Here is a 13602-nt window from a genome sequence, read left to right as displayed (position 1 = left end):
AGACATTGGCATTACACATCCAGAAAGTCTTGGGTGGCAGATGACATTTTATTGTCGTCCCACATCGAATACTCAAGCTTCCTCCGCCTCGTCACTGGTTAGGCTTCACGGCGTGCCATTCAGGGATGATTTTGAAAGTGCAGTTGACTTGCCGAGCCATAACATTTTATAGTGTGTTTCCATAAATTGTATTCTTTCCGTTTTTTCCTTTTAAATAGAATTACAGTGTAGAAACACTTTCTTATGAGTAATTTTTTTATTCATTGTTTATGAAAAAAGTACACCTGACTAGTGTCAAAATATGCTTATTGAGGAAAAGCTAATATAACAGCCTTCTACTACACAGCAGTTTGTTTGTTTATTATGTTATATATTAATAATCTTGAGCTGCAAGGTTGTATCTAGTAGTTGTAGTTGAGCATGTCAAATCATTGTAGTAAGTGTAAATGGGAAGTGTTTAACAAAAAAATAGGAAAAAAATAACCTTAGTTATGTCAGTTATTTTTCACTGACATACTGTATTAACAAAACGGATTTGAAATCACACAAAAAACGTGGCATGGGGTGGCATGCCACCCCATGCCACCCTTCTAGATCCGCCCCTGCGGATAGTGCTGAAACGAAAAAGCTCGATGAAACACTGTCTGAAACGAATAAGCCTGAACTACAAATTAAAAACAATGCAGAAAACTTAAAGGCTCGGAGCAAAACTCACAGACTGTGACAAAGGGATCCTTTCGTGTTGTGTTTGGGCTCATTTATTAATTTTAGATATTTGTTTTTATACCCTGGCGGGCTACCACCCAATAACAGGCTTATTTTCGTCCCCTGTGCGGCTTTTGTTGTTCTAAACTTGCGATAAATGATTGGGTGATGATCATGCCACGAAGGCGTGTCTGTCTGTTCATTTGAGTAGACGAGTGGATGGGGACAAGAAACTCCACCAACTCCGGTAAGGTAAGACATCACACTGCAGTCAATGAGCGCTAGTCTGTACTCACAGACGCTTATTTTACCTTTATCATCAAGGATCGCCACATAAATGCGCGGTAGTTTGAAACCGCCTTCAGATTAAGCGTAAAAATAACGTTGCTGTTGTATCGGATGCTGATTTGTGCTGTTATGTTAAAGTTACGAGGCCGTGGTTCGTTTTTATACCTAAAATAATCTAAAGAGGTAGAAAAACAGGCAGACTGACCGGGGCTTTCGTTACTCCGTGGCCGCGTGTGTCCTTTGTTGATTTAAATTAAATTTAGCGCCACGTTTTCGCGCTCTATCCCGGCAATTAGACACAGACGGTCCGGCTAGAGAAGAGGGCTGACTAATGGAAACATTGTGGTGCTAAAAAACGCTGTTTCTTAACGCATTTTTTCATTCCTGCGCTTCGCATTTCGCCGGTTTTTGTTTCTCTCAGCACGAGAGTGACACATCTAAACCACTGCTGCAGCTTCTTCCCGAATTTTGTGATTAAAAAACAAAAGACTCTAATGAAACTCTTGTCGAATGAAAGAATTGCATATAGCAGTGCTACATTTTTAGATAACCTTGTGATCAGTCGTTGGACACGTGGTTGGTTGTGTGTGTGTGTGTGTGTTGGCAGCTGTAATGGGCTCTTCAACGTGCGTGATGGTATCACACAGGAGCTAATGAAATGAATTGATGAGCAGGTGAAATGAATGCATTCACCGCTTAAGCGTGCCAGTTGTAATCTGAAACCATAAGTGTGGTTGGAACAGGGGAGTGGGCATCCTGTGGGGTTCTTTCTCTTGTGGTTTTGTGATGCTTAGATGATTTATAGGGGGTAGTTCTGTTGCAGGCTCTCTCCCTTACTGAGTGTCTTTCCTGGCCTGGCTTCAGGTCACATGAATCTGTGTCTATTTGTGACTCTGTGACCCCTGAACAGAGAGAAGAGTGCGCCAGAATGGCAACTTCCCCCCCCCCCAGTGAACAGCTGATGGTGCTGTGACCACCACAGGGTGACTAGTAAGAGTGGGAGTTAAGTTTTCACCTGTTTCCTGAGCTTTAACCAGTCTTCTTGGTTACAGAATATAGCATAGATCATTTTTGGCTAATGTGAAGGAAATGATTAGGCTAAACTGACTCACTGCCTTGTATTTCAACTCAACTGTGCCGACTGTAGTGCAGTCATGGAGCTGCTGTTGCCAGTCTGCTATTCATCCAAACCACCTGAACCAACTGAAAAGACGGGCAGCTGGAGAAAGGCTTTGTTCCTGCTCCCGCTAGAGTGGCGGGAAAGGAAAATGAGTGTAAAGACAGCAGGTCACAGTGAAGACAACAGATCTGGAGACCTTTTAACACCCTTTCTTCTGGTGTGAATTGGATTTCTTTGTAAATTCTAAGGATTTATAATCCTGATACTCTCAGTACCTCACTGAAGTCTCCCTTATCTCCCTGTGTTATTGATTCCTGCTCTTATTTGCCCATGCAAATAATTATTCCCAGTTTGAGACAGCAATCTATGTAAGTCACTGGATTGCTTTTGTAGGTAAAATCTAAAAAGGGGAAAAACCTAGACAGCATGGTTGCAGTAGGTAGTAGTTTGTTTCTAAATAAAGATTGCAGTAGAGAGTGCTTCCTGTTGTTTTTCACTTCTTATACGTAAATAGATGGAGTTATGAGTAATAAGCCAGATATTGTGTTTCAATTGTATTTCCACTCCCAGCTCCAGTGATGTTAGAGGTTTGTTGAATTACCTTCATTGATCTGCTTTCATTGTGTATTGGGTTGTTGTGCAGGTCTGCTTGCTGTGAACGTGACAACTCAAATCCCTTTTTTGTATACGTGATGAGATTAAGGTATTTGCCAACGTCTCAGGATATTCCTTGAATATGAGCTGTCACAGTCATTGTTTGTATTTATTTATTTTTTTTATCACTGACTGAATAAAAGGCCTGTACAGGCACGGCGTTTGGTGATGTCCACTGACTGTGACGTTGACACCAAATAGCAGCTTTGAGGTGATGAAAAACTGAACTTTTATGCAGCATAAATTTGCTGCCAGGGCAGGTGGTTGCTATACTGATGCATGGCCCAGTGAAAATTGGAAAGCAGTGTGAAGATATTGTGTTACTGTTTACTGTACTTAGTTTGCAGTGAGGCAGGAGGGTGTGCAAGAACATGTATGAGCATGTGAACCTAAAATACGTTAAGAGATAAAGTACATGTAAAAGTCTTGTACCATCCCTCAAATCTTTATTCAGTTCTTTATCCTATTAGGAATAGAAACATGAGAAATGGATGCATTGGATTTATTGAAATGTGTAACAAAGTGACTAGACACATAGTTTAAACTAGGTTTTGTCATATGTGTAGACACACCTCTAATTAGGTGCCTTTTTTATGCTTGAATAATTCTTTTGACACACACACACACAAAAACAGGTTGGTCTGAAAACGGTCAAGTACAGGACTGGACTAAATGAATGACACATTTCTAGCTCCTTGATAGCGCAATGTAAAGAAATGAGGGGTGGCTCAAGATCTTTGCACATCACTGTAGCAACATACTTTGACAGCATATAACTTGTATCTCAAATGAAAGTGTTGCAGTTTTTTGCTGTTCATTGCTCTTAACTTGCATAAAAGTCAGGGTGAGTGGTTGCTCGCTCTCTACGAGAATTGGCAACCAGAGTAAACCACTTCCTTATGTAGTCTGCCAATAAAGTGATGGTCAATAACGCAGCTTCACACTTTAAGCTTTGAGAAACTGAGCTGTAAACCTTATTCAACCCAGAACTCCTCTCTTATTCTCTCTTCTTTGTTCAAAAATGAGCTCAAACATGTTGAAAATTTTTTCTGGCCCTTTTTTTTTTTTTTAAAATGGAATTTTTTGCTTCACCCATGTCTTCCTCCTTTTTTTTCAGTCGTTCAGTTTGTTGTTCTCTTTAGACAGAATCAAGATAGTGAAACTGTCCATGACACAAACTGGAGGAGAGACTGCGTGAAATTGAAATCAAGACTGTAAAAGTCAACATACTACAACGTAGCTATAAAGTATTCCTGGGTGTCCTCAGTCTGAGCTGTGGAGCAAACAGAAATTTCTGTGTGTGCCTCAGTTTGTGTGTCATACTTGAACCCAGGGCGATTCTAGTTCAAACTTCTAGAGGGTTTCAGCTCCCAATCACAACGTTATCCATACAGTGCCTTCTAATTAATTAAAAAAAATATGCCGTTTGCAAATGTCATCAGCCCTTTTCACATTTGCAAACTTCAATTCAGTTGGAGTCGCTTTACCATGTTACCTTCAAAAGCAACCTAATTGGTTGGATGACCTATTGTAGTGTTTAAGAATAAGCCGAGTGAATAGTCGGAGATCTCAGTCTAATCCAGCCATTTTAGGGTGGAGGCTTTAGTTATCAAACCCGAGGCAAAGGCTCAGTCAGGAAAGAAGTATCGTCGTATATCCCAATTTTATGACTAGAGAATAGATCTGAAGTCTCTTCGTCAGTGTAGTGGCAGTCATCCTGTTTGAGCCATGTTTAGAGTGGTATGAATCCTGAATAAACTACCATTCATATTAATATGCGTTGTTTAGAATATCCACTGGCATTTTTTAAGTGTGCTGCTGGAAAGCACACAAAGCATCCATGAAATAAATGAAAAACTACTTTGTGAAACCCAAGTATTGTTTTTCCAGCTAACTTCACCATCTGCTGCCTCCTTCTTTCTCCTTTGTCCTCTCTCTATCCTCCGCACTCAACTAGAAATTAAAAAATGGCAAAAATATAACCTTATAATAATTTATAAGAGCAAGTGGGGGATCCACAATCGATAACGGGACAACACAGCTTTATAATTTTTAGTGAATTTTACTACACGTCCTGTCTTACCTGTTTATTTTTGCTCCGTCTCTTTGCCGTCTTCATCCTGCTCTCGCCCTTTCTCTCCCTCTCTATGTTAAATATTACAGTCAAAGACATGAAGATGTCAGGTGCAGATTTCAATTAATCACAAATAAACACCGAAGTTTTACTTTGCAAACATTATATTTGCTAACTAAATTGTGAAAATAACAGCTGTATATCCATGTGCCTCTTGTGTGAGTGCTTATGAACTCCAACTCTGGAGCAGCCGGCTTGTAGTCTTTGTTCTGCTCTGCTGCCTCGGTGAGCTCAGCGTAGCGGCACATGAACCAGCTTTTCACCTCCTGCAGGTTGTGGTTAATTTGGCCCTCAAGTGCACAGCAGATTACCAGAGCAGAGCAAGCAGTCCCTGAGGTTGAATTGGAGTACATCCAACTGTGTGAGATTCTTTCTGGGAAGGTGCTGAATGGCCTAAAGGGCGGCCAAAGGAGCAACCTGGGCCAAAAGCCAGCCGGTAGCAAAAACAGGAGACTGGAAGTGCCAGTTAAAGTTAAAGGAGTGTCCACACAGGAACTGATTCACTCAGCACACATCCCTTTGTAGCTGACGGTCAATTGCTAGTGGGTGTTGCAGGTAACAGTTGCCTAGGTAACTGTTGTATTTGCCACCCCGTCATATGCCAATCAACACTATCCTTTACTGTTATTGTTGTTGCCTTAATTGCTCATATTGAAGTTCAGAAAAGTTCTCCTGTGGAAATCATTCCAACTTACTTTCTTGGAATGTTCAGGTTCGGGTTCAGAGCTAGTTTGGAGCGAGTCACAATGACGACTCAGAGGGTTAATATTGCAGAAATTCCTTTTTTTTTTCTTAGAGAGGATTCCAAAAACATTCAGATTTGTAGGTTAATATTTTTAGGGCTTTATTTAGTGGGAAGTTTATTTGTGTTGCGGTGGTGGGATGCAGTTGTGGAGCTAGAATAGAGAGTTGTAAATACATACTGATGGGGAATCCCACGCTGTAGGAGGGGATGTATTGGAAAGCTTGATGATAAGTGCTGTAGATCAAAACCACTATTGTGGTAGTTTCCATGCTCTGTCTTCGAGAAATTTCGGACCTGAAAAGCTATCCAATCACAGCTACATATTGCTTGTTTTTTTTTTTTTAACAACACCCCTCCGTCCTACTGGTTGCACACACTGATCATTTAATGGCACACGCTAATGCTACTGATATCAAAATCATTTTACATCGTGGGCCACATACAGCCCACTTTGATCTTAAGTGGGCCTGACCAATGAAGCTCCATTGTCTGTGAGTGTTAAGAACTTTAACTACTATTGAATCCCTAAAATAGCTCAATTTAAGAAAGAGAAGTCTAATTTCAACAGTACAAATTGCAGAAAAAGTTCTGATAGCTTATTGCTCAGACTGTTATTTAATTCACAGGGTTGGGAGGGTTCACAAACTTGAGCATGACATGTCTCTTCAAGATTCTCAGTATAAAACTATCCAGTCTTCAGCAGTCATGCTAAAATAAACAGCACCACCATATCCATTTCCTCTGGTTAATTCCTAGAAAAACAATCCAGTTCCAGTCTAGTTGCAGTTTAATATTACTAAGTCAAAATGCTGTGACTTGAAAAGGGTTTGGCTCCCATTAGCACTGGGACATGACCTCGAGGAGAGAGTTTATTCTTCACACACGTCATCATATGACCAGCATCAAACTATTCTGTAACTCAGCCTGGGGATAAAGGCGTCTCTGTTATAGAGGTGAGAAAGAGGAACTTCTAACCTTTTCCATCCATGTTTAGCTCTGATTTAAGTGGCATTTTAACTCTAACTTCTTACCCTCCACTGTATCCCACTTTGAAAAGCTCACTTCCCCATACACCAAACCCCTTGTCACTGTCCTTGTCTCTAAATTCAGGCCAACACGCCACATAGACATGCATTACTTCCATAACACGTGCCACTCTTTTTCACATGCCAGCAATAACTGCTGAGAGATCACAATGAGGAAGATGGTCATACCATCTGTGCTCTCGGAATCAGCCTCTATTGTTCCACCTATACCCGCAGGACACACATTTGTATGGAGAATGTTGCGTTCAACGACTGCTTTTTAACCCTCTCAGGCTCAAATTAAACTTTTTGTTGCTAATGCACAACCAAGTCCTGCAGTGGTACTTCTGAGTAAAAAAACCTCATAAAATATGTATGTGGGGTAATCAGGTTGTTAGTTTTTAACTGTTGCAAATCAGCAACGCCTGCCTTGAGAGGGTTAAACTTCTCAGTGTGGATGGTAAAGTTTAGATCATGCCCAGAGCACATGACTCCTTATGTGTGCTGTTTTGCTTGGTTTTAACTTAATGAGGAAACTGCATTCAGAACCTCTTTAACTTTTAAGCCTACACAATATAGGTTATTTTACAGCAAGCTTTGACTTGCTATAAAAAAGGATGCCAATAGAGTTTCTTTGTCTCTGCTTTGATGCAGTATACACATAGGTACATAGTCACAAGTTTTATGTTCTGAGTACATACATTAATAATTTCAAATTCATTTTTACCTTAGTAATGAGAACTTTTCAAGATTTAATTGTAATCAGAATAAAAGACATGCTTGAAACATGCATTCTTTGTAACGTCCACCAGGAGAAAGAGCCCTGTGGTTTTAGATAGCCTGATTTGTGTAGAAGTCTGTGAGGGCTTTCTCATTCGTTCCTGTAAATGAGCTTTGGCTCAGATTTGGTTGAGGTTGTGATGAGGATGTGGATTTATGTTTGTGCTCCAACACAAAAACAACATGGGTCTTGCAATATTTAAGTTTGAAGATCATTTTTACACTGTGTAAAATCTTTATAGTTGGATTAATGACACAAATGTGAGAAGAACAAAAATGACTTTTCAATTTTATCAAGTATAAAATGAGGTGAATACGGGATGAGAAGCCCACTTTATTGTAGCATCATTGTGGCGTGACCAGACCAGATTTTTCACATACATTTTTGGGCTGGTCTGAATTGCCCTAGTTCTCCTAGAGGGGGAAACAATAAATTACCACCAGTGCTGTTAAGTCTTTGTTAACTGAAGTGCTGATTGTTGGACTTGGACATCGTTGAGAGGCTAGCCATTGAAAGTGTTAAAGTGCACCACTCTACAGACTGCAAAGTGCCTGTGTGAGTGAGTGTGTGTTTGCTGGGCACCATTTCAGCACCAGGCAGCTTATGCCAACTGGCTCGTTTTGATGGCATGTTAGGTTGAGAGAGGCATACTTTACAGGAATCTGGGACAAGGCAAAGCTGGTGAATTTTAAGCACACTGTAGTGTATGGCTATGGTCAACGTCAAGCCTCAATAAGCTGCTCTGATAGACTGACATTTATCAGTCTATCTAGAGAAGAGAGATGTTTAAAATACTGATTTAGTGGTGTGATTCTCAAAAGGCTTTTCAGGAGAAAGAAGTTTAATCCTGGTCCTTTCTTACTTCTGCACGGCTGCAGCCAGTTAGTCACTGTGTGAAAAGAGCGTCAATGTCAGATTAGTGGTTTTGGAAAGTTACAAAATGTTGAGTCACAGTTCTCTCAGTTTTGACATTGAAAAGGTGTGGGGAAACGGGGATAAATAAAGCTCAGACAATATGTGCTCCTGTGGATCCATACATCTGTTTTCTTAGCTGCTCATCCCATTAAAGGTTGTAAGACCCATCACACTGAGACACACCGAAACACACACTCACTTTCATCAATTAAGCTAACAAACATCTCTTCCGATTGTGGGAGGAAGCCTGAGTACCTGGAGGAAGGCAGCACAGAGACAGGATGGGCACATGTGAACAGAAACACGAAGATAATTTCCCGAAAGGTCAAACTTAGCTGCCAAAGACCTTCATAACAGGAATCGTGCTTTGATACATAATTTCCTAGTTGATTAAATGGGAGGAAGAAAAAGGAAGTAGGGAAATATTCAGAAGATGGTGAAAACCTTTAGTGGGCAAGGACAAACTCTATTTTTTAAAAGAATAGTGTCTGTGTTTAAAGGAAAGCTGAAACTCTTAATCACATCGTTCAGTTTGCATATTGTAACCTTAACTTTGCGCACAGTGTAACAAATGTAACAAAGGTTGTTTCTAGTGTGAGGGGACGTTGTTGCAGTATTTGTCTGTTGGTCCTCTGCCCCTCTAACAATCCATATAGACCCGTCTCACTGACAGGGGTTTCTCACAGATGGATTCTGCTTGTTCAGTCCCATGTTTGTACGATTAGCTAACCTGTGTGTGCATATAGAGGACCCTCTGTCCTCACTCATAGCTCGCTCATGACCAGCCAGTTAGATCTGGCTGGTCATGGATTCATAAGTTCTCTCAGCAGCACTACAGAGCTTCTATCACACTTTGGAAAGGCAGTTAATTCAACTGTAGCTAAGTCAAATTGTATACATATGTTTCCTTGATGTGATTAACTTCACATTCTGTTGATGATTTTGGTTAAATTTGAAGTATTTTAAACATTTCCTTTTTTTTTTTTTTTTTTTTTCCCGCTGTCACAGCTGACCCATCTGCGTCCAATAGGAGAGGTGCACGACAAGCCGGAGCTACACCCAAGCACGGCTTGTGCAAGCAGGTCCGACTGCACTTTTGGTGTGTGTGATCCTTCACGAGTGTTTGAAGGAAAGTTTTGTTTCATTTTTAGTGTGGCTTTTTAATCAAAACTACAAAACTGTATCTGCTTCAAATATTGGTCATCAATCTTTCTGATTGCTACTAATAATAAAAATGCCATATCAGCCAATCACTATTTCATGCAAACAAAACAAAGTGACTTTTTGATACAAGAGAGTGCGGCCGTGAACCATACCACCATATCAGTGTTTAATTTCACCATAAACACTGATCACCCTGACAGATTAGGGTAACACTTCCTCTCACCGAAAAAGGTTTCCCCTCCATGTTAGAGGCAAAGAAGTGCACCCACTGTGAATGCGTCAAGTCCACAGGATACCGTTTTAAATTCAGCCCATTAAAGTTGAATAGTGCAGTTTGTTAGCTTAAACTTTGCTTTATGTTGTTTGGATTGACTTGATGCCAAATTGCTTTGTTTTTTTTAAAGGGGTAAGTGTTTTCTAGTGAAGATTTTCTGTTTGGATGTGTGTCACACAGATATCTGAGCACATGTCTTCCATCAGATTCAAGGTTTGAAAGGAGTTGGGGAAGCACAAATAGTTCTGGATAAGTCAATAAGAGGCAGTGAGAGCAAAGTGGATGGGAAAGTGATAGATGGAGCAGGTCAAGAAAGTGTGAACTTGATAATAAAAGAACTGCTGAGGAGGAAAAGTGGATGAAATGAGATGAGAAATTACCAGACAGTAGGACACATGGGGATGAAAGGGAACATGCGGATGGATAGATTGGAAAAATAGGATCACGCAGACGGGACACTTGGTGGATTTAATTAATCACTCTTCTCTTTTTGGTTTTTTTTGGTTTTGCTCAACTATGTAACGTAGTAGTCTGTATGACAAGAGTATTGTGTGCTCCAAATGTAAAAATGTGTAGGAAGGGCTGGAAGGGCTCGAGGAGAACAAGATGTTCGAGGTAAAGGGAAGAAGGAGGGATGGGCACTTAGATGCAAAGGGGGCTGGTCACAAGACAGTTGGGTGTCAGCCTACGAAACATCTGTATAGTATAAGCGAGGCAGAGCTTATTCAGCCCTGATCTGATCAGTGGAAAGCGAGAGCCTCCGTCTGTGTTTGAACGCCTCTCAGAGTAAGTTTATTTGCTGTTTGTTCCTGTACTTGTTGTGTTTAAGAGGAGTTGTGCTGTGAACTTTTGAATTTCAAAACTTTGTGGGAAGATGCCTCTGGCTTATTGTTGCTGAAGTGTCAAGCTGCTCTTTGTTGCTGCGGTTAGTTTGTGTTGTAAACACAATGGAATGACTGAGGGGTTGTTCACGTTTCATAAATTAGAAAATGAAATTAAGCTTTTATTGAAATTTGTGTATTAATTAGATTTTCAATCTGAGGTTGTTTGGAAACCAAAAACGGGGGGTTTCTGAACTATAAAAAGGTCATCATGTGGAGTAGGTGGAGAATCCAAAAAATGAAGCAGCAGCGTAATAAGCTCAGTTGCTCTTTTAGTTAGTGCCCTAGTTGGGAGTGAGTAGCTGTTGGCCTGCTCGTGCCAGCTTGTTCTGACCTCCTCCTGGCAGAAGCTCCAATTGTTTCTTTTAGAAATAGCTCATCCTACTCAGAGTTTGTAAGGCGATTCATTTACAGGACGAGTTTAACCAGTATATAAATAAAGTTACCAGTGGAAAAAAAACACGTGTAAATACTTGATATCACAGGCTATGCATTGCTTTTAAAATGTATAACAAAGATGCAAGCGCAGCTAAGAGAGGAGAGGTGAGAAATGTATACATTTTAACCAGGTTAAACGATGCATCGTGTGAAAGAAAGTGGAGGATATTGAGGCATCCACAAGACTCGGTGCTCACTCTAGTACATGTGAATATGTAAATACAGAAAGAAACAAATGGCTGCTGATAATAACACGTCGGAGATTTTTACTTGTGTAACCTTCCATTTGTCATCTGCACATTGCAGACCTGGTGCTGCACTAATCCAACACTGAACACGGACCCCAAGATTGTCCATCGAGAACCATGACGGCCATCAATGCGCCTCGGGACAAGTAAGAGGAGAATTTTTAAACGATTTAAGCTGTGCCTTTGTTGGGTTTTATCTTGGCATTAATATTCTCTGACTGAAATTTGGTTGAGTCCCAGTGTATATATTGTTGCGATTTGTTTGTTGATACTAACATGAATGACTTGATTGATGTGCCTTCATGCGAACTTCCTTTTGCTTCTTTCCCAGATACAATTCAGTATGGCTCATTTTCTTTATCCTGGGCTTGGGAACCCTCTTGCCATGGAATTTCTTCATGACGGCAACAATGGTAAAGTACAATTTTAATCTTGTAATTGCGAGAGCGTCTGCAGGCCAATGTGGTTTATCTCTAGATCAGGAGACAGATGGAAATAAAAGGAAGAGCCCTGGTGGTGCCTTTTGTGGTTAACAAGTAGTTCTTTGAAAGGTTAGGCTTCACTAATGGGAAGGTTGGCAAAACAAAGGCTGGTGTACCTTTCTTTTTTTAATACACTTAATGTTAGTGGCTGTCACACATCAAAGTTTCAGTTGAAATTAAAATGAGATTGCTCAGCTCTGCTTGACACCATCAGGAAACTGTTTGAGTGTAAAAATCATGTTCATTCAGCTTAGTTTGACTCAAAATTTTACCCTCAGTCTGTTGCAGGAGTCCTACAATAAACACTGCACCCATAGTTCAGTTTTTTCTGTAAATTACATTCATGTGACATAAACCTGTGACTCCATATTAGTGATGAATTGCAGGAGAACCCTTGTGGTAAATGTGTGTTCTTCCCTCTGTTATCTTCAGTACTTCACCAGCAGACTGAAGGACGTGCCCACTGTGCACTCCTCCAATCAGACAGCCAACGTGACGGCCGGAGACTCTCGCAGTGTGCTGGAGTCCAAGTTCAACAACGTGATGACGCTGTGCGCCATGGTGCCTCTGCTCATCTTCACCTGTCTCAACTCCTTCATACACCAAAGGTATCGAACTACCGTCAGTCTAAATAAAAAGCTCGACTCATTAAGAGGCAAACTGTAAATATTTCTAATGAAGCTAGAAGTGAGAAAAGATCTGAGGGAACACGAGTTGGGGTTTAGTGGCCACAGTATTGCATTATAATGAAATAACAGCACTAGCTTTCGGTTTCAGTTTAGTATCTTTTCTCATTTTATGGCACTGAGACATTTTTAATTAGTATATTTCATGTTTTTCAAACATTTTTGCCCTTTTGTTTTAATTGTGATTAACCCTTTTTTAAAAAAATGTTTTTAATTGTTATAAATATCGACAGTCTCCAGAGAGTACACCAGTAGCTAATATTTATTAATACAGCATTTTTCTGAGGCAGAATTTACATTTAGATTTTTCTTCAGTGGTTCACAGCGCTTATGTCTAATCTCTGGGGAGGTATCTCTGCTGATACAATCGTCATAACGACAGTAACCAATCACTCACAAGGCAAGCTGTCTAAACAGTTAGCCTCAATGGAGCTAGTATATTAGGAGACCTCCACATTCATCCATCAGGCTCAAACTTTTAATTGCTCGAATTTCTAATCATCTTCATTACTTACACAAGTTCAGTGTAATATAAATCCCCTGGTGTAATAACTCAGTTATAACTGTTTTCTGTACTATGAAGTAATTTTACCATAGCTGTTTTTTTTAATTAATTCGGAGAAGATTGTGTACACAAGACTTAACACGCACAGTGTAAACTTTTCCTGCCCTTAACCTTCAGTCACCCCGTGCCACTGTGAGTAACGTGATCCTGTTGTATGAGCTTATGTTTAGTGTGTTTGGTTTAATTAGAGTAGGATTGAGAACAATCCCGGGTGGCCCTCAACCACAATGAACCCTTCTCCTGCACTGCTTACTCAGGAATGTTATTTATGTTCCCTACTTCATGTATCTTCTTTACCTCTTCCTGGTTTGCTGTACTTTGGTTTCCCTCTGTCTCCCTCTCTTCCTTGGTTTCATTTCTCAGCATTTTTACCACTTAGTTTTTGCGTTATGTGCCATTTCTATGTACTGCTGTTCTTTCAGAAAGACATAAAAAATGAGCTTAAGATGGGAAAAAAAAGGGCTTAGTCACTGCAACTGACTCAAGCACTTCCGCTT

The 13602-nt window shown here is 40.3% G+C and overlaps 1 protein-coding gene across 11 annotated transcripts in view; it reads left to right on the top strand.

The window, feature by feature from the left end:
• Positions 1-13602, top strand: part of LOC309720435 (equilibrative nucleoside transporter 1-like) — a 38168-nt gene that overhangs the window by 12380 nt on the left and 12186 nt on the right. Inside the window, exons 1-5 of one of the 11 annotated variants that reach the window (XM_082557373.1) lie at positions 681-952; positions 9376-9449; positions 11431-11518; positions 11704-11785; positions 12287-12462. In XM_082557373.1, coding sequence (XP_082413499.1) covers positions 11490-11518; positions 11704-11785; positions 12287-12462 — 287 coding nt within the window. In that variant the 5' untranslated portion in view covers positions 681-952; positions 9376-9449; positions 11431-11489. Of the gene's footprint in view, positions 1-680; positions 958-9375; positions 9497-9555; positions 10592-11430; positions 11519-11703; positions 11786-12286; positions 12463-13602 lie in introns of those variants that run through there. The other 10 variants (XM_082557371.1, XM_082557368.1, XM_082557369.1 and 7 more) reach the window with 10 other exon arrangements.

Source organism: Aulonocara stuartgranti (genome assembly GCF_965226115.1).
Source record: "Aulonocara stuartgranti genome assembly, chromosome: 13".
NCBI classification, from domain to species: domain Eukaryota; kingdom Metazoa; phylum Chordata; class Actinopteri; order Cichliformes; family Cichlidae; genus Aulonocara; species Aulonocara stuartgranti.
The sequence above is the reverse complement of the archived record's forward strand: the minus strand, read 5'-3'. Positions and strand labels throughout refer to the sequence as shown.